The sequence below is a fragment of the Carcharodon carcharias genome, chromosome 10 (assembly GCF_017639515.1).
Source record: "Carcharodon carcharias isolate sCarCar2 chromosome 10, sCarCar2.pri, whole genome shotgun sequence".
Lineage (NCBI taxonomy): Eukaryota > Metazoa > Chordata > Chondrichthyes > Lamniformes > Lamnidae > Carcharodon > Carcharodon carcharias.
In genome coordinates this window covers 16,709,388-16,737,208 of record NC_054476.1, presented here as the reverse complement: position 1 = coordinate 16,737,208, position 27,821 = coordinate 16,709,388, and the positions used below count along the sequence as shown (strand labels likewise).

Below are 27,821 nucleotides of genomic sequence, written 5' to 3'. Positions count from 1 at the left end.
TTGATGACAAACACTAATATTGGGGTTTGTTTTGCTAAGGTAAAGAATAAGAAATATTTGTACATAATAAATATTGCCAAAGTATAATCAACTAAGAACATGTAATCAATACTATAAATTGAGTTTTATTAGTCCTAAAAAATGTATTTTTCCTACATGGATTGAGTACATATATTTAGAGGTAGTTGAATGTAGAAATCTGGCCCAAGAGTCAACAACTTCAGCAGATAAGAGCATTCATACAATAAATTAAAACAAGCCCCAAAATGGATGCTAAATATTTTAATAAACACAAGCTATAGCATTAAAAGAAAGCATATTGTCATACATCTCCCCAAGCTATATCCAAGGCACAAAGGTTTAGAAAATCAAGTGTTTATAAATATAGAAAAACTTGGCTAATAAAGCTGCAGCTGAATTATCTACAAATATCCACAATAGGTAGCTATACTAGTTTATAAATAATGGCAATACATAGAAAGTAAACATCTAGCAATACAATCTCTGGTTAAAACAGAAGCAAACCAAAGAACCCTTTGGAACAGCAGCATCCAAGCCATGAGTAGTTTCCACTGTTTCTTAAAAATGACTGGATTGGTCGAATGTTTTAAAACATTAACACACAGGATTTTAAATTACTGGAAGAAACATTGTACATTTCTGTTGGAATACAGAGAGCCTTTGTACAGAACATTCAATGCGAAAGGTGGCACATTTCTGGATCTTTCTAACCAAACACCAAAAGCAACGCAGAGAACATGAATCTCTCAGTAACAGGGGCCAGCAAGGTCAATGCTACATTGGCAATATTGAAGATCTTCTACCAGTTCTTCAGCTTCTTTAGCCAACTTGCCACTGGAATTAAAAAAAAATAAAACAATGTAATGATTTCAACAATGTACATAACATTGGGTTCTGTAACCCAGATGTAATCTCATAGCATCACATTTTTGGTTGCTCAAACAAATAAACTATATCACAAATTTTTTTCCAGATATTAAACACAAGCAATCTAAGTTGTATTCCCTTACTTTCCACAGTCAATACCACAAATAAACAATCTAAAGTGCGGGTGGGTGAAAAGCAGAAAGGTAATTAAGCAATGGATAAGCTTTATATTGGGAGCAGACAGCTTATGCATGATGACAAGCTAGGAATCTGCCAAGGAAATGGGCATAACCAAGACTGGTTACGTTAGCAAGCTGGCTTTGTTTTGTTTTCTTTTGCATAAGGGTTGGGGCAACTCATCACATATCAGGCTCTTAGGCATATGAAATCTCTGCAGTTGTTTTAATTATAATATTCCGCTTGCTGTATTTTCCTGTTACCAATCTCCCAAGTTCAGCAAAAGTGATGGAAAAACATTGGGATAATTTCATGTCAGGAAAAGTCATTAAGGAAATACTGTTCATCGCAGATGTTATAGTTGGAGAGGGGAGAAGCACAAAAGCCCTACTCAACATCCTCAAACAGATTGGGAATAAACAGGAACATCTGCTTCATTTCCTTTGTGAAATATTTTAATGTGTAATTTTCAAACTCAGGGACAGTGTGTCACAAACATCCCCATCTCAAAAAAGAAGTAAAATCCATTAGGAAAACTCAGAAGAATAATCCATCAGTAGTACCAGGACCAGCAAAGTCAATGATACATTGGCAATATTACATCTAACCTCTATGGGACTTGGCTACAAAGGTAGGCTCAAAATATTAAATTTGCTTTGCTTGGAGAAGAGATATGCAATCTAAGGTCCTGTCACTTGCCTTCGTCCCACCAATTCAGCCTCCTACCCCAACCCCTAGAATTTCTATCCAGAATCTTAAAAAGGAAATTGTAGATAAGGTTAAAGTAAGCCAGCTATTTAACTTTTGACAGCAAATTACCATAGGACAAAGTACAAAAATTTACAAATCTCAAGCAATGTTAGAAATTAGAAAGAAAATTACCCCCACCCACAGAATAATGAACATGTGAAACAGGTTTCCAGGTAAAGGGTTGACTTAGCTGTAACACGTCTGAATTGTGTCCAGGTTTCATGTTGGTACACCAGAGGCCCCCATTAGCCGGCAATGCTGGGTGTGTGTTAAGGGGGCACAATTGTGGGAACTAGTATATAGTTCATTGAAGCCTTGAGTGGGTAAATTATTTTGAACAGCAGAACTGAGGCGTGTGGAGACATTATGGCACTACTTGATGTTTTTCCCCTAGGTAAACAATCTGAAGGGACTTGGCATTCTTAAAGTAAAGGATCAACATGTGGAGGCTGAGGACTCATGACAGAAAGAGAGAGCCCATGATAGAATTGTCATCTGCTTACTTGGATGGCGTGAACTTAGCTCATAGATGGCCTATTCACATTCTGCACTTTATATTCTTATGAACAACACTGCACATGGCTGCCTTGTGACATCAGTTCAACTTTAAGGATTAGAGGTTGTGCATGTGTTAAATATCACACCTCACTCAGCTTGATCAGCTTTCACTAACTATTGTTTAATTCAATAAGGCAGGTGACATTGAGTATTTTATTTGGAATAATATTATTCATTCATGGGATGTGGGTGTCACTGGCTAGGCCAGCATTTATTGTCCATCCTTAATTTGCAATGCTATAACCTGTCTGCAATATATGCTTCACATAATACCTAAAAATCTGATCACCCTTTTCTTTCTAAAGTTCTTAAAAATGTTTCTTCCCAGATCTGTGCCCAACTTTTCTGCAACTCTATATTTAAATCTCTCCAATCAGGCTTCCAACCCCCACATCCCTGAAATTGCTCTAACAATGTTCTCCATGGCTGTGACCATGCTATATTACATGGGAACATAGGAGGAGTAGGCCATTCAGCCCACTGAGCCTGCTCTGCCATTCAATACAATCATGGCTGATAGTCCACTTCAATGCCTTTTCCACCCACACTATCCTCATATTCCTTTATGTCATTGGTATTTAGAACATACTCAATGTCTGAGCTTCCACATCCCTCTGGGATAGAGAATCCCAAAATATTCACAACCCCCAGAGTAAAAACATTTTTCCTTGTCTCAGTCCTAAGTGGCTTCCCCCTTCCTTTGAAATTGTGTCCCCTGGTTCTAGACTTCCCAACCAGGGGAAACACCTTACCTGCATCTACCCTGTCTATCCCTTTAAGTATTTTGTAGTTTCATTGAGATCACCTCTCATTCTTCGAAACTCTAGAAAATGCAAACCTTGTTTCCCCAATCTCTCTTCATAGGACAGTACCATCATCTCAGGAACATCTTCCTATAATATATTATCCCACTTCCTCGTCCTCTCTGCTGCGTTAGATAGAATCGACCATAATATCTTTCTCCAAAACCTCACCTCCAATGTCCAGTTCAATAGGATTACCCTTGTTTAGTTCCACAGTTATACCTATCCATCTCAAACAAAGGCTTCTTAGTCTTAGCACTCTCCTCTGGCATCTGCATGGTGTCCTTTAGCAACATCATCCAGAGACGTGGGGTCAACTTCCACATTAGGTCAAAGATATACAGCACTTCATGTAAGTCTGGCATTGCCCCAGCGTCTTCAGAGAATATTCGTCTGACATTCAGTCTTTGATGAGCAAGAATTTCTTCCAGCTAAGCATTGGAAGACCGAAGTCATTGTTGTCAGCCCCACTGCCACATATTCCATAATCTTACCACCAATATCACCCCTCATCTCAGTGACTATTTCAGGTTGAACCAAGCTGTTCGCAACCTTCATGTCCTATTCAACTTTAAGCTAAAATTCTAATCCCATAGCCTTGGCAGCAAAGACATCTTTATCACCGCCCATAACTTAAACCTAACTGTTGCTGAAGCCCTCATTAGAGCCAGTGTCACCATCAGATTCGCAAGTTCCAATGATTTACTGGACATTCTTCCATTCTCACTCTCTGTAAACTTCAGTTCATCCAAAACTCTTCATCACCTGCACAAAGTCCCATACACCCAACACCTTTGCATGCACTGACATGTTCATCTGCAACCTTGAAGTGCAAACTTAACATTCTCATCCTTATCATTACATCTCTATCAATAAAGCTTCCCAGCACAATAGCCACCATCCTCCCTGTACTCTTCATACTTCTGACTCTTTGCACTTCACCGTTTACCCACCACCCAATGTTGGACACCTTTGCAGCTTCCCTCCTGAAATTGTTCTACCTCTTTAACAATGTTCCCTCTAAGATGAAGCAGTGTATGTCCAAACGCAGCAAGACCTGACCAATATCCAGGTTTGGGCTGACAAGTGGCAAGTAACAAGTGCCAGGCAATGACCAAGAGACAATCTAACCATCGCCCCTTGGCATTCAATAGCATTACCACTGCTGCATCCCCCAATATCAAGATCCTGGGGGGGTTACCATTGACCAGAAACTGAACTGGATTAGCCATATAAATACTGTGGCTACAAGAGCAGGTCAGAGGCTAGGAATCCTATGATGTTTAACTCACCTCCTGACTCCCAAAAGCCTGTCCACCATCTAAAAGGCACAAGTCAGGAGGGTGATGGAATACTCTCCATTTGCCTGGATGAGTGTAGCTCCCACAACACTCAAGAAGCTTGACACCATCCAGGACAAAGCAGCCTGCTTGATTGGTACCCCTTCCACAAACATTCACTCCTTCCACCACCGATGCACAGTGGCAGTAGTTTGAACCATCTACAAGGTGCACTGCAGGAACTCACCAAGGCTCCTCAGACAGCATCTACCAAACCCACGATTGCTACCATCTAGAAGGACAAGGGCAGCAGGTACATGGAAACACCACCACTTGGAAGTTCCCCTCCAAACCAATCATCCTGATTTGGAAATATATCACCGTTCCTTCACTGTCATTTGGTCAAAACCCTGGAACTCCCTCCTTAACAGCACTGTGGGTATACAATGAGGGAGGTGATGGCATAGTGGTATTGTCGCTGGACTAGTAATCCAAAAACTCAGGGTAATGCTCTGGGGACTTGGGTTCAAATCCTGCCATGGCAGATGGTGGAATTTGAATTCGATAAAAATCTGGAATTAAAAGTCTAACGATGACCATGAAACCATTGCCGATTGTTGTAAAAACCCATGTGGTTCACTAATGTCCTTTAGGGAAGGAAATCTGCTGTCCTTACCTACTCTAGCCTACACATGACTCCGGACCCACAGCAACGTGGCTGACTCTTAATGCTCTCAAGGGCAATTAGGGATGTGCAATAAATGCTGGCCTAGCCAGCGACTCCCACATCCCATGAATGAATAAAAAACCTACATCACATGGACTGCAGTGGTTCAAGAAGGCAACTCACCACCACATTCTCAAGGGCAATTAGGAATGGGTAATAATTGATGGCTTAGCCAGCGAAGTCCACATCCCATAAATGAATTATTTAAAAACGCATACATGAGCAGATGCACAGTGACCCAGTAGGTACCATGCAGCCCATTCACAACTTGTCCAGTTTAACTTGTCCATGCTAAAAATTGTAAATGTATCGCACAACAAAATGAGGTCTCGCACAACAAAATAATTGGAAGGAACATTGCTCTTCACCTTCCTCTCCTTCAAAACCACCCTTAAAACCCACTTCGACCAAGCTTTTGTTCATCACTCCTAATACTTACTCCTCTGGCTCAGCATCAATTTTTTCTTTACAATTTTGTGATGTGCCTTAGGATAGTTTTAGATGTTTCAGACTCCTATACATATGTATACATTTAAACTGTTGCTTTCCTCTTCCAACATGGTTTCAATCTTAGTGCCAGGTGTGCAGACCAAAAGGAAAAGTATTCATTTTTTGCAATATTATGGCAAAAAACAGCATTAATAAGTGTGCATTTGCACAGCAATGATAGCATCTGACCAAGTTGCTTTGTATGACTATTCAAGCTTTCATAAAAGTAAATTTGGAGATAAGTCCTGCCCCGGCTTCAGGGTGAAGTGAAATTAAAGCAAAACAAGCTCATAACGTATTGTAAAATTATCTGCCGCTGATATTTTACAGGCAGATTCTAGTCACTTTTGAAGGACAGCAAAAACTGTTCTATTTGAAGTCCTTTGGAATCATTCCACAAAAACAATTAGATCAGTACAAAGAATAAATGTTTGATTAGCTTCCTCCGAATCCTTTAATCTCCCATTCTTCTTCCTCCAGCAAACACTGGCTCACATTCTCTCCACTGATGTGTTCCTCGTCACTAATGTCTTCACATATCAACTCCTTTCACTAACTAAAGTGCAGCTTCAACAATGAGTTAACCTTTTTAAATACAAATGCACAAAAATATTAGTGATTCAACACAACATTGTGCATCTTGGGTGTTTTAAAAGGAGGTTATGGGAATTCTAATCTTGGTCTGCAAAGAATTCAGTACAGCCTCTGAGAGATCCAGCGAGATTTCTGCTAGGATATAAAATATTATTTTCTCCTCTTCTTTTGGAGAGCTCTTGCACTTTCAAGATCTTTCCCCTTCATGCAAGCCTTTAGATACAGATCAGATTGTTCTTTTTTCCTTCTGTACGTTTAATAATGATTCACAAATTACTCAGTCACCTCTGCATCTCTACTTCAATAGCCACAATTTCAGCCAAAATGATTGCCTTTATTCAGTTGATTGTTTGCACAGGAATTCAGCACTTAACTAACTTTGCAAAGAATGGTGTGCATAAAATATGCACACCATCCACTCAAATTAAGCGTCCCTGTCATGCAGTTACTGGTCGAGATTTTACTGAAACAGGGCACCTAATGGCATCTGCTGCTGTTAATTAGATTTGTTTGTGCACGTTTACATTTTCAATTTCTTTGCTTTGCCAAATTGAAGTGTCAGCCAAGAAGGGAAATGGGTCAATCAACTGTGCAATTCCTTAAGCAATCAGATTGGGGGATTAAGAACTAAGCAGAGGAAGGACTGAGGAGGGAAAACTAGAATGAGTTCAGTGTCATCAAGTGCAGAAAGCGAAATAGAGGGAAGGATTGGATTAAGAAAAGGGAGGCAAAGGGAAAGTTTTATTTCTATTATAAAATGTGACACTTAAAATCTGCAACAACCAAATCCCGAAGGAATGAGATTCTACACTTGTAATAGTTGATTTTCAGTGTCAGAGCTTGGTCTGCAGTAATTAACACTTACCAAGTGTTAAACGGGTATTTAGACATTAAGTGACTTGACTTTCTATAGTAAGTTAGTATGCATTGGCCACGCAAAAATACTAACTTCATGCCATTCAATGCATATTGGTGAGACAAACAGTAAGATGCTGTTTTCATGGGACAGCACAACACAACACCAACTTTCAGATACAGGCATTTAATTGTACACCTGTGCCTCACTTTACGTGGCTGTACTATTTACACCAATAACAATTAGCGTTAATAGCCTCCCTGTTATTTTGACAGCAAAAACTGGCTTAACTATAAACAGCCCTTAGGGTACTGGAGATTAAAAACCAGTATTCTTTTTAAACCAAGCCCATTTCCATAGTAAGAACTCAAACCCATACCCTCTCACCAGTTATCTAACAACCAACTGCTGAATTTGTACTCATTATGACTGGGAGATACCTCACTGTACATTGTATGAATATTCTCTCACCCTGAGGCCACCACCTCCTGCAGATGTAGAATTCATCTGCTGCTTTTCCAATACCTCCTGCTTCTTCTTCTTCCGTTCCACAGATTCTGGATTCTTAATGCCCCTGTGTACATTCTTTCCAGAAAGAATGGGAGAAATTTTCAAATTTAAAATACACCACTGACGATATTACTTAAATCTGAAACAAATCTTTAAGCGAAAACACCACTTTTGATGAGGATAAATACATTTTGCATAGTAGCCAAACATTCTTTTTGGCAAAGAGTCTTGGAGCTTTTTGTTGGGCAATAGGAACCTCACCTGCTGCATCAGAAAACCATGAAGAACAGCATGCCTACAATTTCTATACAGATTGGCTGCAGGCGTGGATTCTGCCATAGATTTGTTAATAGTATGTTAGTTATATTGTTTATATTGTTAAGATACATAGGTGAAGGGCATTGCATAATTAAGTACTTTGAGCACATATAAATAGGAGACAGCTGGGGCACTGGTGGTGGAAGGAGAGCTATGAGACTGAATAAAGTCAATAAAGTCTCTCAGTAAAGAAAAACACTGTCTTGGTTTTGACTTCACCAACCAGCTTGGGTTTGATTAACAAGATTCAGATGTAAAATTGTCCCCATACCCATAACTTGGTAGTCTTCACAGAAGCAACTGGTTACGCTCAAAACATGCATTTATGTAGTGCCCTTAATATGGAGAAACACCTTAAAGGTCTTCACCAAGAGACAATCAGACAAATGGACACCAAATCAAACACACACGTTATGAAGGGTAAGGAATAGCTTTAAAAAGGTGGGTGTTAAGTAGGAGGTAGGTCGTAGCTGAGTCTAGTGAAGGAATTCCAAAGATAAACAGTTGGTAGCTGCCAATGGTGGGGTGATAGGAAGGGGGCTGAACAAGAGGCCTGAACCAGGAACAGATAACTCTGGGTGCATTTATAACATAGGCTTGGAAAATGATGAACTTCCATTATTTTACTTTCTACAGCCTGAATCTTCTGGTCAGCAGCAATGCACACGAAGATTTTCCCCAATCGACACTAATGTTCATTCCTTCTGGGATCTTCCAGTCCCAGCTGAAGGAGAAATGGACAGTGATGTCTCCCAAAGAACTCCAGTGGATTGTAGTAGAATCGGAGGAAGAGAGAGCACTAAATATCTAATCAGAATACAGCAGCTAAAGGGTCCAGTCTTTTAATGGACGACTGAGTGGGTTAGCCCAGTTTGAGGGTTAGTCAAATGGTCATTTGGGAGGGTTGGTTGTGGAGTTACCCAAGTTTTATGTACCTTGTTTTATGGGTGAATTCAACATTGAAAAGTAGAATAAAAGAAAACTGTGAGCGAGAAAAAGTTTTTTTCTAGTTGTCATAATTATAAATGTATTAATCAGTTCAGACTTATTCCCTCATATCAACAGACCACTAACCACCCTGTGCTGCAAATTGTTAATATATTTCAGGAAAACAGAACATTAATTAATTATTCCTACCTCTTTCTGTCGCTTCTCAGCAGCTTCTGCTAGTTGTCTTCTTCTGGTATCCTAGGCAGATAAAAATGAATTCAAAACTCAGCAACTTGTAGAAAATAAAAGGATATTCAACTTTGTGAAGCTGTTTCTCATCATTCTGATTACATTGTTTCTGATTTCAAATCACAATTAATAACTAATCTTGGTTTATTATTTTCACCTTTTCCAAAAGTTTTTAATAACGGAACTAAGTTGATCTGGTAATCCTTTACACAAGCGTGACAGCTCTACACTATTCCAGGGGAAAGGCAGGGTTACACAAAATATACAGCTCAGAAATTGGCCATTTGGGTCAACTAGCCCATGCCAGTGTTTGTTTATTCAAGCCTCCCCCATATTTCCTCATCCATCTCAGTCTTTTCATCATCCTTGCAAATCGTTTTGTATACCCACTCAAATGTCTCTAAATATTGTGACCAAAAGTGCACTCAATTCTCTATCAGGTCTAGCATAACTTCTCAACTTTTGTTTCGTACTCATTTGCTTTGGTTATGGCTTTACTGGTTTACACAAATCACTGAAAGCTGTGGCATATAGGTACTCTCAGGTTCCTTTGCTGTTATGGCACAGCCAATGGTAAATGCTGAGCTGCTTAAATCCCAAAGGGAAACTTGAAATAACTGCCAACAGTTTTGCAATTTGTATAAATTTTGAGATGTGTGCCTTGAATTCTGTAGTAATAAGACCACAGAGTTTTATAGGTTTCTTACAAAACTAAATTAAACCTTTATTAATAGAAGAAATGTTAAGTATATACATAGATCTACAAATTATTACTATGATAGCTTCTAAATCCCCTAGTTAATCTAACTCTCAGTTACACTTTCGTTAAGACAACAAATAAGACATAGGTTTTAAAAGACCCAGGCAAAGAAACATGATACCCTGAACAATCCAATTCAAAGTGAATTTTCTTAATCTCAGTTCTTTGTAGACAGAAGCTTGAGGCTTACATGCTGGAGACTTCTCACACTTGTTAGATCTTAGAATGCCTACTCTTACACACAGCCTTCGCTCCTTTTTACATATTTTCCCCTTTGAATGGAAATTCCCATTTTTTCACTATGTCTTTGGGCTTTACCTCTCTAATAATAAAAAATCTCTCATCGGACCAATTTTACCAATAATCCTTGGGAAAAATAAAAACTGTTTATTAACTTCTCCTGGCTAGGTGAAACATTTCACAGCCTCTTTTAAATTCAAGTTAGTCTGGTTCATTTAAAAATGCAAATGTGCCCTTTACACCTATATCTACCTACTTAACTTTTCAAACCTAGCTTATCTTCTGATACATCAGAGTCTTCAGACCAGCTGCCTTTAATTCAATTAAGTCACACACACACATGCACACACAGACCCCACTATTACTCTACAAATAAATTCCAATAATGTTATGAAAATTATGTCTTCCTGACATGCTCCTCTAACCATTTAGATTATTTTCTAAATAATATATCCTTATTTTCTTATTAAAATTTAAAATCTCACATTTATTGATGTTGACATTCATTTGCCACCGTATATTCATTCTTCCAAGTTTATTAATGTCTTCTTGTAATTTGTTGCAGTCCTGTGTTGTGTATCCCTCCCAATTTGATGCGATCCAAGAATTTAGAAATTAATGTTTTGACTCAAGTCTAAATCATAAGTAAAAATTGTGAACACCACACACTCCTTGGGGGACTCCCCTTTTCAACTTTTGTGACTCTGAATATCCCTAATCTCTGCTTTCTGTTCTTCAGTCAGCTATTTATTCTGCAAATTGTTCCGACTGTATGCTGCAACCTTATTCATTAGTAATTGTGCAGCATTATATTGAAAGCCTTTTGGAAATCTAGATATATTACATCTAGTGCATCAGTTTTGTTTATTCTGTTACCTCTTTAAAGTATTCAACGAGGTTGGTCAAGCAACAGCCAAGACACTCCCTTTTGAAATCCATGTTGCCTTCAATTTTTTCAATTTACAAATGTTTTTCCAGTTTCTCCTCAACTAGGAATGCCATTGTTTTTTGTACTGATGTTAACTTGATTGGACTGCCTCTCTCCTCAAATATATGTTTAACGTTAGCTATCCACCAGTCTGCTGGCAGTGCAACTTTTTCTAAAAAATTTAGATTATGTAAAATAGTGCCTCTGCTATTCCTTCCCTAAACACTTTTAAAACATGTGCACTAAATCCGCCTGGATCATGTGTTTGAATAGTTCATTCAATATTTCTATTTATTTTAAATGTGGTTATATCATTTGATCTTTTCTCACTATGCCATGTCCGCCAGATCTGTCTCCATGAAGCAAATTATTAATATTTCCGCCATTTTGCTGTGATTTTTTATCCTGCCCAGCACTTAGAGACCCCATTTCCATCCCAGCTTACCTCTTTTATTTACATGTCTGCAGAATATTTTACCCATCCATCTATGGTCCAGATGGATTTTATCCATGCATTTTAAAAGTTCTTACAAATTGCTGCCCCATCTCCAACTTTCCTTCCCTCTCCAAAGTCCTTAAACATGTTGTCACTTCCCAATCCACTTCCATCTTTCCCAGAACTCCATGTTTGAATGCATCTAATCAGGTTTCTGCCCCTGCCACACTACTGACACTGCTCTGATCAAAGTCACAAATGGCATCCACTGTGACTGTGACCAAGGTAAACTTTCCCTCCTCGTCTTTCTTGGCCTGTTTCCAACCTTTGACATAGTTAACCACATCATCCTCTTCCAATCCCTCTTCACTGTTGACCAGCTAGGTGGGATCGCCCTCAGCTGGTTCTATTCTTATCTATCATCAGAACCACAGCTACTCTTCCTGCTCATACATCATTACCTTTGGTGTCCCCCAAAGATGCATCTTTGGTGTCCTCCTATTTCTCATCTACATGCTGCCCCTTGTTGGCATTATCCAAAAGAAGCATAAGCTCTCACATGTACACTGACAACTCCCAGCTTCGCCTCACCACCACCTCTCTCGATCTCTCCACTGCTGTTAAACTATCAGACTCCTTACCTGACATCCAGTACTGTTCATGCAGAAATTTCCTCTTAGTTAAATTCTGGGAAGGCTGAAGCCATTGTTTTCAGTTCCCATTCCAAACTCCGTTCCCTTGCTTCCGACTCCATCCCTCTCCCTGGCAATAGTCTGAGGCTAAACCATCTGTTCATAGCCTTAAGTGTCATTTGACCCAGATGAGCCTCCAAACACATATCCATGCCATAACTAAGACTGCCTATTTCCATGTGCGCAGCATCGTCCACCCCACCGCAACTCATCTGCTGACCAAACTCTCATTTACGCCTTTGTTACCTCTAGACTTGACTACTCTGATGCACTCCTGTCCAGCCTCCAACACTGTACCCTCCATAAACTTGAAGTCATCCAAAACTCTGTGTCATGTCCTAACTCACACCAAATCTCATTCACCTATCACCATTGTGCTCATTGACCAATACCGGCTTCCAGTTAACACCTCAATTTCAAACTTCTCATCCTTGTTTTCAAATCTCCCCCATAGCCTAGCCCCTCCCCATGTCTGTGGTCTCCTCCAGCCCTGTAACCTTCAGGAGATATCTGCAGTCCCCTAGCTGGCCTCTTGAGCAGCCCTGATTTTAATCACTCCATTATTGGTGACCATGCCTTCAGCTGTGCTAAGCTCTGGAATTTCCTCCCTAAATCTCATTGTGCCCCTGCCACACTTTCTTCCTTTAAGACATTCTTCAAAACTAAACTTTTACCAAGCTTCTGGTCACCTGGCCCAAAATCTGCTCATGTGAATAGAGATTTCCTGGGCTCTTCTGAACAGTTTTGAATGGTTTCCACAGCTGTTCTATATCATTTGCCAATTTTTTAAAAAATTCAATTCATTGGATGTGGGTGTCGCTGGCTAGGCCAGCATTTATTGCTCATCTCTAGTTGCCCTTGAGAAGGTGGTGGTGAGCTGACTACTTGAACTGCTGCAGTCCATGTGGTGTAGGTACACCCAAAGTGCTTTTAGGAAGGGAGTTCCAGGATTTTGACCCAGCAACAGTGAAGGAATGGCAATATATTTTCAAGTCAGATATATTGTCAATGATGCCAATTTTATTTTTCTAGTTTATGTTCCCACCTCCATAAAGTCAGCTTTTCTCTAATCTATCATCCTGACCTTTGTCATGCTTACATCCTTCTCAGTTATCTTATGGTCACTATTGCCTAGATGTTCCCCTACCTTTACCTCTCTTATCTGCTCTGGTTTACTCCCCATTGCCAGATCCAATACTAAATCCTCCCTTGTTCAGTTCTTTTTTACAGCCTGGATTAGAAAGGAGCCCTGTACACATTGTGGGAGCATCCTTCCCTTATCCCCTTTACCAACCCCTCCTGGCCAATTAATTTCAGGATAGAATAATAATCATGGGAGATTTTATCCATATTTATTGTTAATTTCCCTAATTTATTTGCATGTTTCAACCTTCACCTCGCTTCCAGTATAGGGTGGTCTGTAGATTACACTTGTTAGTGTGACTGATCCTTTTTTATGCCTGGTCTATTTCTGGCTTACTGATAACTGCATTACATTTACTACTGCCATTATGTTATCTCTGTCAATGATTAGCTCCCTGGTAAGCTCGAAATGGTGGGGCAAGCGGTAAAACTGTAACAGAGGACTGACATTCTTCTCATGCAGTTCTAAGTAACCCTGCAAGCCAAAGCCATAATTGGACAGCCCAGAGGAAATTCATTATTGTCTTATGACCAACTGAGACTGCAAATCTTATTGTTAACCAGCAAAAACTCTGCACACATTTGAGCCCCTGAGCTTTGGCTCATTAAATTGAGAGTGTGCTTTTTGAGTTAAAGCAAATGGTTGTCCCCTTGCTGGGAAGAACTTCATGTCAGACAAACAGAATCTTTACTTCTGTAAATTTCTCAGTCGTTTATGGGGAGATGTAAATCGTGGCCATGGATTTCCATATGCACCAAGCACCCACCTGCACGAAAGAAAAGTCTGTCGCCTATTGGATATTATCACTTTGGTGCTTTGCTTCATAAAAGATTGCAAGTGTTCCGAGCACTAAAATGATGTGGACAGTTTTGAAGAACAAGCATTTGAAAAGTACTTGCGGATTAACTGTAGCATTATTCCAATATATCATAGCCCCATTCAAGTCCCACACACACTCCACATACTGACGTCATTAGCTATTTGAATATTCCTAGTCCCCTCTATACATCTTTCTTCATCTAGAACGCAGTACTATCTAGCAAGTTCCTACATAACTTCTAAATTTTTTGCTAACATGGGGAGGTAGCAAATTGAAGTTACAATTCTAAATCTGGTCAATTCTTTTAAAAAAAACACATTAAGAGGCATGAATCGTTTACTTTTCTTTTAAGAAAAAAGAAAGATGAAGGTGGAGTGGAATAATGCTACAGTTAATCCGCAAGTACTTCTCAAATGCTTCTTCTTCAAAACTGTCATCATTTGCGTGTTCGGAACATTTGCAATCTTTTATGAATCAAAGCACCAAAGTGATAATATCCAATGGACTGCATCCTTAAATTTTTAATTTACAAAAATCGCCATTTATTACTGGCATAACTCAATGCAGCACAAAATGAAAACTACAGATAATGCAAGGCATAATTGTTTAAAAAAATACATATTTTTCATATTAACTGCAAAACAGTTTACCATTCTTAGAATCAAATTTAACCAAAGGAGGCTGCCGCTAGGCCCAATGTGTCTGTGCCAGCTCTTTGAAAGGGCTACCGATTAGTCCCACTATCCTTCGGCTTTTCCATAGTGCGGAAAATTTGCCCCCTTCAGACACTCATCTAATTCCCTTTTGAAAGTTATGTTTGAATCTGCTTCCACCACCATTTCAACCAGTACATTCCAGGTCATTATAACACACTGGGTAAAATGTTTTTTCCCTCTTCATGTCACCTTTAGTTTGTCAATTATCTGAAATCCTTGTCCTCTAGTTAATGACCTTTCATTGGAAACAGCTCCTCTATTTACTCTTATCAAAACCCTTCATGATATTGAATACTTCTCTGCTCTGAGGAGAGCAATCCAAGCTTCTCTGGTCTCTCCATGTAACCAATGTCCCATCCAGTAGACAGGAGGAAAGATATACATCTACATCAGCCTGGCTATTTCATAAAAGTATTCCCCCCTCCCCCCCACCGCTTTTCAAAATGGACAATTGCCGCGTTGATAAAATGGCTGCAGCTGATCACTTGTTGGTTTCTGGAAGATTCTCAGCTGTCCCAATGGACAAAGGCTACCTATCATCCTGGAATGTGACTTGTTTTGTATAAACATTCCAGCCAAGCCAAAACAAAGGATTCATAGATAGTAAGTCTGCACCAGACAGCTACGGACAAAGGTAGAGCTATTTGGGGCTCTTAATCTCCAATGTTGTGCTAATGGCCCCAAAGTTACCTGCTCAAAAACACAATGGGTTCAACCAGGCACCTCGTTGGCTGAACAACCTGATCCAAAGCCACCATCAGATGACTGAGACTTGAGCTGTTTGAATTCCTTTAATTATACAGCTCGAGCTTTATCTTCAGTGCCTATTTGACTTCAGAAGACAAGCAGGACTCCAGGCAAGCAGTCTGCCTCTGTTTACCATTTTATCATCTAACAGTTAGCAGCAGAAAGAGCTCTGTTCAGGTGAACTGCCTGGCCCTCATTTACACTATGAGCTACTGGAACATTGGAACTTCTGTATCTGTGCCTTCAAGGCTAATCCATCTCTACATGCCCTCGCCCACTATGGAAGGCCTTGCTTCTGGAAAGTTTGATGAAAAGTTCAGCCTGCTAACCTCTGAAGGAATGCACCATTAGATTTTTCATTCTGGAGTCACATGAAATCATAACTCTTATTTTTATCGCGGTCTTGCCCTGTACCCCTTTCTTTCCCTCATCCTTCTTTTATTGTACGAGTAAAAAAGGGGCAGACATTGCAATACCTCTTTCTCACATTTTGTGTGTTTGCAAAATAAACCAAACCTCTTATTTTGCCTAGTCTTGAGTTTCCTGTGGAGTTATTAATAGAGGATTAGATAACTCCAAAACTGAAGGGTTGGGGAAAATGCACCACCACTTTATAAAGGGGGAAATCAGAAATCAAAGACACCTTTGTTTACGGACGGGTAGAGAGAAGAAATCAGGGCTGCTTAAATTAATCTCCCTCCAGTCCATAACACTGAAGTTTCACATTCCTGGTACAATTCTAAGAAACCTTGTCTGCACCTTCCCCAAGGCCCTTCCTAAAATGTGGTGCCCAGAATTGTCAACTAAACTTCAGCTGCGGCTAATCAGTGTTTTATAAAAGTTCAGTATAATTTACTTGCTTCAAAGCCTCCTCAACTTGGTCAGCAACCTTCAAAGATTTATGTACATACACCCTCAGATTGTTCCTGTTCCCCTTTAAAATTGTACCATTATAACCACCAAAATATTAATTTTTATTTTGATCTACAAGCTTTAACACATTTACTGCTATCTATTAAAATAAATCTATCTTGATTTATAAAACTCCCCCCTAATCTCCATTCCTTGCTCGTCAGTTTGACAGCAATTCCAATGTCCAGGATGAATGGGCTGAAGCTGTTTGAATATATGATGAACATGGGATTTACTTTAGACAGGTTAGGAGAATGGGCAAAGAAGTGGCAGATGGAATACAACGTGGGGAAGTGTGAGGTCATGCACTTTGGTAGGAAGAATAGAGGCATAGACTATTTTCTAAATGGGGAGAGAATTCAGAAATCTGGAGTGCAAAGGGAATTGGGAGTCCTAGTCCAGGATTCTCTTAAGATTAACTTGCAGGTTGAGTCGGTAGTTAGGAAGGCAAATGCAATGTTGGCATTTATTTCGAGAGGACTAGAATATAAAACCAGGGATGTGCTGCTGAGGCTTTATAAGGCTTTTTTTGGGCCCTGTATCTCAGGAAGGATGTGCTGGCCCTGGAGACGGTCCAGAGGAGGTTCACGAGAATGATCCCAGGAATTAAAGGCTTAACATATGAAAAATGTTTGAGGACTCTGGGTCTATACTCAATGGAGTTAGAAGGATGAGGGGGGATCTGATTGAAACTTACAGAATACTGAAAGGCCTGGATAGAGTGGACGTGGGGAAGATGTTTCCATTAGGAGAGACTAGGACCCGAGGGCACAGCCTCAGAGTAAAGGGAAGACCTTTTAGAACAGAGATGAGGAGAAACTTTTTTAGCCAGAGAGTGGTGAATCTATGGAATTCATTGTCACAGAAGGCTGTGGAGGCCAGGTCATTGAGTATATTTAAGACGGAGATAGATAGGTTCTTGATTGGTAAGGGGATCAAAGGTTACGGGGAGAAGGTGGGAGAATGGGATTGAGAAACCTATCAGCCATGATTGAATGGCGGAGCAGACTCGATGGGCCGAATAGCCTAATTTCTGCTCCTATGTCTTATGCTCTTAGTGGATAAATGAATAATGTACACGTTTATTGCAATATGTCAGATTAGATTGTAAACACAACACGAGCTAAAAACATTGTTTACCTAATGTGCAGTCACATGTGAACAGGTACACCTGTTTCAATACAAATGGCCACAGTCACTTACTAACAATTGCCAAGAAATGTACTTCAAACAAGAACTATTGTTTTCTACTCACATTTCACAATATTGTTCAAATTCTAGTTTTAATTTCAGTTTCTGCAAACTTTTTAAATTCCCAGTGACTTTGGAGGCATTATGAGGATTACTTGCAAATTCACACCGTCGAAACAATTAAACTTTTGGGTGTAGGCATTTCCTGGGAAGGTAACTCAATAAACATGTATCCTTTGAGATCGAATACAAAGTCAAATTATCTTTGAGAATCAGAATGGGCTATCAGATGTATTACATTGGTTTAAAAGTCTTTGCCCTCCATTTAGCTAGGGTATAGCCTCAACTTTGTATTTTTTCATGAACCGCAGTATCTAGCCTGCAGTTGTACCTACACCACATGGACTACAGCAGTTCAAGAAGGCAGCTCACCACCACCTTTTCAAGGGCAACTAGGGATGGACAATAAATGCTGGCCCAGCCAGCAAAGCCCACATCCTATGAATTCATTTTTAAAAATCACATTGTGGCTTATTTTCCAATTAACACATCTATTGCTCAAAGTTGCCCTAAACAATATGTAAAAGTTTGCTTATAAAATGAATGTTTGTACTGTGAAAGTGTGACACACAATATCTACCAAGAGTTCAGATTGCACCAAACACTATGAAAACTCAGAATCAAGCATTTGTATTTACTCTTTTCCCTGGCACCGAGCCTGGTCACGTGATTTATATCTTCAGGCTATTTGTCAGTTATTTTTTACGCTCAGAATCACTTTCAGTTGCCTCTATTACTCCAGCCTCTATTACTCCACACTCAGGGTATACGTATTAGGGCAGGAAAATAGAATTTCTAATGGCAATACACAAAAACAGAAAATATCTGAGAGTGAATTAAATGTAATTAAATCTCAGATCAGATGATATTTTAAACTTTGCTTTGACAATCCATACGTACCCTCAAAACTGAATGCCAGGAATATTTACCACTGTGGTTGGTCTGCAAGATTCACAGTTTGCTTACTACATTTAAAATGTCAGTCTGAGCTGCTTAGATAAATGATTAAGCATTCCACAAAGTACACCGCAAGATTAGTAGAATGATACATGCGACTCGTGAATGGGTATTTATCCCGTTGATGTTATTTATACTTGTAATGCACACGGTTCTGGTAATGTGCTCCAAGTTCTTTGCTTTCAACATTCTCAGAATGTAGGATTCAAGGAATATGTGAAGGAAAAGCAGGACAATTAAGAGATGCACAAATTGAATTAAACCTAGAGTACAAATCATGGCATAATTTGGGGTTTCTAAACATCAGAGTGACATGACAGGATCTTCAATTTTGGTGTCTACAGAAAAATGGTTAACCTTTATACTGACATAAATCAATAGTGTACTCAATCTTGGCCTCATTCTCACCATTTCACCATTTTTGATTTCATGTAATGTAAAGGTATTGAGTGAGTTCATCAAATTACTGCACCAGATGCTGCAACAACTCATGTGCAGAAAGAATACTGTGGAATAATGCTGGAAACTCTAAGCAGGTTAAGGAGGGATAGAGAAACAGAGTTCATGTCTCCAAAACAGATCTAATGAAAGGCCATGTACCTGAAATACAGATGCTGGGCCTGGCTTGTTTAGTTATTGCCAGCATTTTCTGTTTTTTACTGCTGCAATAATGACAACACAGTTGCTAGGTTGAGCAAAAATGTTTGCGTGTGTATGTTTTTGTACAATTATCCAAATTTGCAACTATTACAAAACAGTGATACATGGGGTGAGTTTGTGTCTGAAAACGAACACACATCAACACAAACCCTTTGGAATAAACCTGCAAAATGGGATCAGGGAATTTTGCAGAAGGCGGCGGTCAATGACGAATTAAAAATATATACTTCCCTCCACACCAACACCACCCCGCACCGCCCCCCCCAATCCCCAGGCTCAATCTCCAACAACCCCCAGGCTCAGCCCCTCACTCTTCCCCACCCCCACCCCCGGGCTCAGCCCCTCACTCTTCCCCAACCCCACCCCCGGGCTCAGCCCCTCACTCTTCCCCACCCCCACCCCCGGGCTCAGCCCCTCACTCTTCCCCAACCCCACCCCCGGGCTCAGCCCCTCACCCCCAACCCCACCCCCAGGCTCAGCCCCTCACTCTTCCCCACCCCCACCCCCGGGCTCAGCCCCTCACCCCCAACCCCACCCCCAGGCTCAGCCCCTCACTCTTCCCCACCCCCACCCCCGGGCTCAGCCCCTCACTCTTCCCCACCCCCACCCCCGGGCTCAGCCCCTCACCCCCAACCCCACCCCCAGGCTCAGCCCCTCACTCTTCCCCACCCCCACCCCCGGGCTCAGCCCCTCACTCTTCCCCACCCTCACCCCAGGCTCAGCCCCTCACTCTTCCCCACCCCCACCCCCGGGCTCAGCCCCTCACCCCCAACCCCACCCCCAGGCTCAGCCCCTCACTCTTCCCCACCCCCACCCCCACGCTCAGCCCCTCACTCTTCCCCACCCCCACCCCCACGCTCAGCCCCTCACTCTTCCCCACCCCCACGCTCAGCCCCTCACTCTTCCCCACCCCCACGCTCAGCCCCTCACTCTTCCCCACCCCCACGCTCAGCCCCTCACTCTTCCCCACCCCCACGCTCAGCCCCTCACTCTTCCCCACCCCCACGCTCAGCCCCTCACTCTTCCCCACCCCCACGCTCAGCCCCTCACTCTTCCCCACCCCCACCCCCATGCTCAGCCCCTCACTCTTCCCCACCCCCACCCCCATGCTCAGCCCCTCACTCTTCCCCACCCCCACGCTCAGCCCCTCACTCTTCCCCACCCCCACCCCCATGCTCAGCCCCTCACTCTTCCCCAACCCCCAGGCTCACCCCCTCACTCTGCCCCACCCCCACCCCCAACTCCTCACTCTTCCCCACCCCCACGCTCAGCCCCTCACTCTGCCCCACCCCCACCCCCGGGCTCAGCCCCTCACTCTGCCCCACCCCCACCCCCGGGCTCAGCCCCTCACTCTTCCCCACCCCCACCCCCGGGCTCAGCCCCTCACTCTGCCCCACCCCCACCCCCGGGCTCAGCCCCTCACTCTTCCCCACTCCCACCCCCTCACTCAGCCCCTCACACTTCCCCACCCCCACCCCCTCACTCAGCCCCTCACACTTCCCCACCCCCACCCCCGGGCTCAGCCCCTCACACTTCCCCACCCCCACCCCCGGGCTCAGCCCCTCACTCTCCCCTCCCCATCCCACTACCTACCGGATCCGGCGTCTCCACAACATCCGCGGCCGCCCCTCCCAGGCACGGCAGACACATGCCCATCCCCGCTGCGCTCAGAAGGAAAGGCGCGGGCCCCCAGGCCCACACCGAGAGTGGATAACGGAGGAAAGAAGGGACCCAAACCACCAGCCGAGGCCGCTCCAGCCGCTCTGGCACTTTCCTCCGGCCCCTCCCCCGCCAACCGGCGGCGGCGGCTCCAAGCTCCGCCCCCTGGCGCCGTGCGTCCGACGGGCGCCATGGCAACTCCCCTCCCACCAACTGCGCCTACAACTGACAAGGAGGCAGCTCCAGAGGCAGGAGATTCCCTCTAAATGAAACGTAAGCTTTCTCCTCCTACATCGCCGCTCATAGGGCGCCTAGAGGAAGCTCACCTTAAAAACTTAATTCTATTTCAATCATATTAAAATAGATTATACTTCATTCTGATTAAGATTGAAGCTGAAATATCATAAACAAACTTTGAAGACAACGAAAATTTATCATTTAGTATCACTGAAAAAAGACACATGTCGAGGCTTTTCACACTGCTACCATGTAGTCATACCCAACTGTACAGACCATACCCAGGCAGCGCCCTGCTTGCAAAACTCAAAACTCAATGTTCAACATTAGATATGATTCCGCAATTGGGCAACATTTGCTAAGGAATCCTCAGTGTGCTAAGAATTATGCTGACAGCCAATTCAAGATTATCAGTCGGGCTGGCAGGATGGTGGACCTACTAGAAACTACGTATGTGAATACACAGATACTGCAGATAGAAAGAGCATGTACACACATTGCACCTGTTTGAACTGAACAAAATAGGTGACAGCCATTCTCTGGGGCAATGCCTTGGCCAATCAGAGTCAACCTGCCCAGATAGAATTTAATCATGGCAGTTAACTGTCCTTCATCATTTAACTGGTGCATTCTCCATGGCAACCAATTAGCACTCTCTTCTCATGAAGTATAATTTGTTGTTCCCTTTGCATTTGGTATTCTTGTGAATGTCCTGATGAGTGCAAGACGAAAAACTTTGACGTGTCTTTTTTCAGCAATACTCAAGTTCTGTACTGCCAAATGGCCATTTATCATTTTTCTTAAAAATCTATGGAATGTTTTATCATCATAGGGAAATTCACCATTCCACAAAAATTGAGTTAGTTTTTCAGAGCCAGAGTGGTTGTTCAGCAGTAATTATGACTTAGTATGCATCTAAAAACCCAGTTGCACCACATTCAACAAGGTGTAAACTCTTCAAATATCTTTACAGCTAGGGCAATGTGTAAAAAGTGGAAGTTCCCATCAAACCAAATGGTTTTTAAGATTTTTATCCATGAGAAATGCAACAGAACACACTGTGGTGGAGAGGGAAGTCACTGATGCTAACTTTCGGATTTTCACATTTAGCTCTGCAGTTTCATAGGGTAATGATGGTAAATGCTCACAGTTTAACATCATTTTGACCACAATTTCTGGACATTGTTTAAATATTTTTTAGCATTTTAAATCACCAGCATCCGAAGGATTGAGACATCCAAATTTGCAAAAGTTAGTTTTCTATGCCAGAGAGGTTTCTTGTTAGTAATTAATACTTAATAACATTTAAAATTCGCTTAAAGGGGCTTGAAGGGACAAGCCTAACTCTTTCTGGAGTGTTTGTATCATATAAGTACCCTAAACTCACCCTGTTACATATAGTTGATTGCCAAGTCTCACGCCAAGATACTAGTATAGTGAAACATCTGGAAGAGCAAAGCAAGTGGGACAGCAAAGTCCTGATTTGCACATTTATCTACACATGTATGGCTTCCAGAAGTTCTTTCTGATTTATCCATTAATAATGGTGTATGCAGAATGCAATGTGTTTTTACTATTCCTATCTAATTTAATATATTTAGCTAAGCTACCAACACAATCACCTATTTAAGTTATTTAAGTGCTACACATATTCTCATATACTTTCATAGCACAGTCTTCTGATGCTGGATATCAACTAATATTTTCATTTTGAACTGTCTCATGTTTGACATGATACAGTTCTGTAATAATCTCCTCTGACGTGCACTCTGCTAATTTGCAATGCAATTCAGTATGACTTATTAATTGCTGCCCTACAGTTTCTTGGTGTGCAAAGTGCTAACTGAGTCTAAAAGAGCGTGGAGAGTCTCAGAAACAATTGGCAGAAGTGCAATTATAGAATGTGATCTTGAAAGATAGTGCAGAGGAATTATGCTCTGCTAAAGAAAAACTGATCAGCGTAGCAAACCAGGTTTCATGTATGAAAGTTTAGTTTCTAAAGAAAAAAAAGGAACAGATGAGAACACTGGAATGTCGCTTACAGGGAATGGAATACTTGAAAGCAGGCTTGAAATGCTTAAATGGCAAACTGGTAGAAGCAACTTCAACAATGATAGATCTTCAATTAAAACTTGTTGAACTCCAAGTTTTACAATACTCTAATAAGCGTTGTGCAAAATGTTTGGAATAGGAGAAAGAATTGCTGATGCATCAGAACAGTTGCTTGAAGGCAGAATCAATAACCAAAACTGGTGAACTTCTTGAACTTTGGTCCAATCTGAACAACATGAAGGTTGAGATATGCATTATAGAAGAGCAAATCCAGACTTTGAAAGCAGGTGAGAGAAATTATATAAAACAGACTGATGATCGAACAAGTGAATTGAAAGTCTTTAAGGAGCAATCAGTGACCTTGGAAGAAAGATTTTGAACAGAACTGCATGCACATGTGAAGTTGTCAAACGTATATAAGAGTTCTGCAGATAACTCTGAAACAAAGACAACTCAACTGACCAGAGTGATTGCTGAGTTGAACAAAAAGATTCATAAGCTCAAAAAATAACTGGGAGAGAAGAAACTACTCAAAAATTTGGGTAAAATTGTGAAACAAGTGGGAATGACGGTTCAATTTTTGAAATGTAAACGGTGACATTCATTGCCATGACCCATATGATGACAGAAAAAGTGAAAGAAATAGCAAGGAGCTGAGTACAATGTTCATTCACCCCGCAAGAAGTGAGTTGGGGTAGCAACAGGTGAGCTGGCCCAGTGCGTTTCAACACGAACAAATGGAACACAAAAAGGATGAAAACATACCCAGGTGCCAGAACAACCTTCAAACCTGCAGGAAGAACCAGCAGCAGAAGAACCTAACACTCCACTGATTGTAGTGCGAACAAGGTGGGCAGGGTTATAAGGCCTCCAGACCACCTGAATCTTTGAATTCAAGGGCTTGAAGAGGGCAGATGGGGTAACGATAATGTAGTAATGACAATGTAATGTATGATAGTAATAATAATGTAAGACATAAGGTAAATTATAATCACTTAAAATACATTGGATAGATACTTGGGGGAAGTGTAGTATCTGGGCCTGGCAAATGTAGGGTTAATGTGGGACTGAATACAGTACTGCCCACACAGTGATGTAAGGGAACACATGACTTGCACCCTGGGCTAGCATAGTGTTGGATAGAGCTGTGTGTACCAGCAAGCATGGAGATTGCTCCTAGCTTGTGCTCTTTAGTGTATATTTGCAAATAGTTCTAAGGCTCAATTAAGACTTACAGTTAACCCATGTATGACTTCAAAGACTTGTTCAGACCTACTGAACTGACCTTAATGCAGGAGGTTGAAAGAAGCAGAGGGATCAGCTTTCTTTATGGGACCAGGGACCCTCCAAACTGATGCTGTAAAGGTCGTGGGAGCAGATCAAAGCCAGGAGCCTGACCTCAAGAACATAGATATAGTGTTGGAACTCACACAATGAACTCACACAAGTGACCAAGGTCAGTGATTAGGTCTTCAACTGCAATATCCCACCAACTGCACCACCAAACTCTCAAACTGTTCAATGCACCTTACCACTTATCCATCAAAAATCCTCGACATTAAAATTCATGCCTCAGCATGCATTTGCTATTCCTCAGTTATCATCTCTAACTTTAAAAATCGATACATGAAGCTTAGGCGAAAATGACAAATGGTTGAGCGTGATGCAGCAATTCACTTCTTAGGTTTGTGTCATGTTTGAAGGACGGCATTTGAAATGCCTGCAAAAGTGAGGAACATACTTATCTTCACAAATTCTAGGTGGAAGCTCCAGTGCAGTACTGAGGGAATGCTGCACGGTCACAGTTGCAGTCTTTTGATGGGGCACCTGCCTTCTCAGATGGATGTAAAAGATCCCATGATATTATGGGGGGTGGGCGGGGAGTTCTCCTCACTATGGCCAATAGTTAAACCTCAGGTAACATCACTAAAAGAGATTGCCTGGTCATCACTGTTTGTGGAAGTTTGCTGAGTGTGAATTGAGAGCCACATTTCCTGCACAATGACAACGATGATACTTACTTCATTGGCTGTAAAGTTCTTTGGGACAACCTGAAACGACAGGTGCTACATAAATGGAAGCCTTATTTCTCATTACAGAATATTTCATTCTCATTTTCAGTTAATTATGAAAGAATCACATAATAGCATTGACACAACTTCCATTTTATTGAAGGATGGCTTCAGCTAAAATAGAGCCTCCTCCCTTTAGTGCATCTCCTGCAGCAAAATCATCAGAGCTTCAGCTTCTGCTGGGTAATGCAAGCAATTAATCAAAGCTCCTGCCACCAACACAACATCCCAGTTTATGGTGAAGTTTAAAAGCCCTTTTGTTATAAGCCCCGTAGTGATTGATAACATCTAAAAAGTGGCTTGAACTCCCAGTGACTAACTCACAGGATCACGAAAGATTTCTAATTTTAAGACCTTTACTGTAACAAAGAAGCTAAAATCAACATTGACTAAACATTACTTAGTAGGCAACCAATACACCAAGCTATAGAAAAGATATCTCACCTCAATTTCCTTACATGACCAAAAGTCCCACAGCACATTAATACAATACACAACCAAAGAATTGAAGTTTTTACAGGAACCAGTCCAAAGTTACTCCCAGCTTTTAGCAGGTATAATTCTTGCCATTTCAGTGAGTCATAGCATCCAGTGTCCATCAGAAGTCATTCCCATCTGTCTTCTGAGAATTCCTGACCTGACTTCCAGCAGCAAGACCCACTCTGATAATTTCTTCTCCCCACCATGCCAGGGCAAATCACCTAGTGTCCTGAAATTTTGAGAGGTCCCATCTCTTTGATCAGAGAACAAGCTTTCAACAGCATCCTGCCTGGTGGCTTACATAAATTGTCTTATTCCTTCTGCTGTTTCTCTCTCTCTATCTCTCTCTCCCTCTCTCTCTCTGTCTGAGTCAGTAAGCCTGGCAACAGTAAAGCCACCTGCCTTTTCCTTTGTCTCTAGGAGTTAAAATAGGCACTTTGCTTTCCATAGTGCTTGACCTGGGCCCCTATTCCCCATGGCTATCAGGGCTTATTGCCAAGCAGAATTAGTATGAAATCACATGCCCCTCTCCGCTACTCCATTTTGAATTTGAATTACAAGAGATAGTTTAAAACATAACCAACCATCTTATAAAGCCTCACATTCGCAACACTTTTAAAAAGTTGGTTATATTTGCCTTTCAGTGTCACACATACTTTTGAATGTATTATGTCATTATTTATGGATTAATGTATCACACGTAAGCAAACTTCAAATTGCTACAATATTCATGCAATTAAAATAAGCTTTAGTTTCAAAGTTTTGGATAACAATTTTTCATTATCACTTTAAATTATCTTAATGCATGCCAACAAAAATTCTTATGTCCTTCAAAGATCTGTTCAATGCATATTTTATCTCTGGCATGAACCTTTCTTTTATTACTGCAGATGGAGCTGCTTACTGTGAAATGGAAGCACTCGGGACCAAAAGGAATTGAGAGGGAGAACATTACAAGAGCTGGGTTTCACTCATTGCTCTTCAGGTTCGGTTGCCTTTTCTAACTTACTTAAGCAAACCCACAGCCTCATAAAATTGTATTTTATCCAGTTTGGCTGTGCTTGAGGACCAATTAACTAGATTTCCTCAGAATTAAGTAGCTTGTCCTAAAGTCGAGACTTATTTTTTGAAAGATTTGACCACCCTGTAAGCCTGTCTGTGAATGTGCCTCAGTGAAGAATATAAATGCACCTGCCACCACTATACAACTAGGGGGAAAGCTTCAAATAATGCTGCTCTGAACCACCAGCCTGAAGGCCCCCTGATGTGGTGGAAAACAATTTTCACCAGGATTCTACTTAAAACATAGGCCAGGGTTTTCCAGCCCTGCTGTGGTGGGAGCCACCACAGGTGATGTGACGGGCCAGCCAAAAGCCCATTGACTTTCAGTGGGACTGGACAATCCCGGCGGTGGGCGTGGCTGGAAAATCCTACCCAAGGCCAACTGCAGCATGCTTCCAATAATGTTCGAGTCCAGACGTCAGGACCAAATGTGGCCCCCGAGCCCACATAGGTGGGTGACAGGGCCACAAGGGGCAATTTTACTGGTAGTGACCAATTAAGGAGTCGCCGACAAGACTGCTGTCCAATTAAAGACGGTGGCCTATCTCTCTGAGCTGTAGCCTTGCCCGCACCGTTAATAGAGGTGGCCATTGCTGAGACTGCAAGGCAAAGGAAGGGAGCCTCTACACTGAAGCGCCTTCAAAGGGCCAGCAGAAATAGTGGTGGTGGCTGCCAAGGCTGGGCAGGCAGGCCCCAGTGATTGGAGAGGTAAACCCGCCAGCGGTGGTGTTGGGGTTGTGAGGGCAGCAATTGCTGCCGGCCAGCCCATTTGTGGAAAACGTCGGTTCCCCTACGCTGGGAGGCTGCCTTGATGAAGCTGGCAAACTATGCAACCCGATGCTGTTCAAAGCCTAAAAGATGCTGGCG

At 41.7% G+C, this 27,821-nt stretch overlaps 1 protein-coding gene across 1 annotated transcript; it reads right to left on the bottom strand.

Moving 5' to 3' along the window:
- Positions 1-267: 267 nt before the first annotated feature.
- Positions 268-21,201, bottom strand: LOC121283416 (small VCP interacting protein). Its single transcript, XM_041197978.1, has 4 exons — positions 20,986-21,201; positions 9,088-9,138; positions 7,594-7,707; positions 268-855 (listed from the first exon to the last, which is right to left on the bottom strand). Exons 1-4 carry the CDS (start codon positions 21,046-21,048, stop codon positions 841-843), a joined length of 243 nt encoding a protein of 80 aa, XP_041053912.1. The 5' UTR covers positions 21,049-21,201; the 3' UTR covers positions 268-840.
- Positions 21,202-27,821: the final 6,620 nt, after the last annotated feature.

What these genes read in the sequence shown, in the direction of transcription:
- LOC121283416 (XM_041197978.1), bottom strand. Translation starts at nt 21,048, where the DNA reads ATGGGCATGTGTCTGCCGTGCCTGGGAGGGGCGGCCGCGGATGTTGTG. An exon ending in TTGTGGAGACGCCGGATCCG is followed by an intron (nt 9,139 to 20,985) that starts GTAGGTAGTGGG and finishes TTATCTGCCTAG; the next exon opens with GATACCAGAAGAAGACAACT. An exon ending in CTGAGAAGCGACAGAAAGAG is followed by an intron (nt 7,708 to 9,087) that starts GTAGGAATAATT and finishes CTTTCTGGAAAG; the next exon opens with AATGTACACAGGGGCATTAA.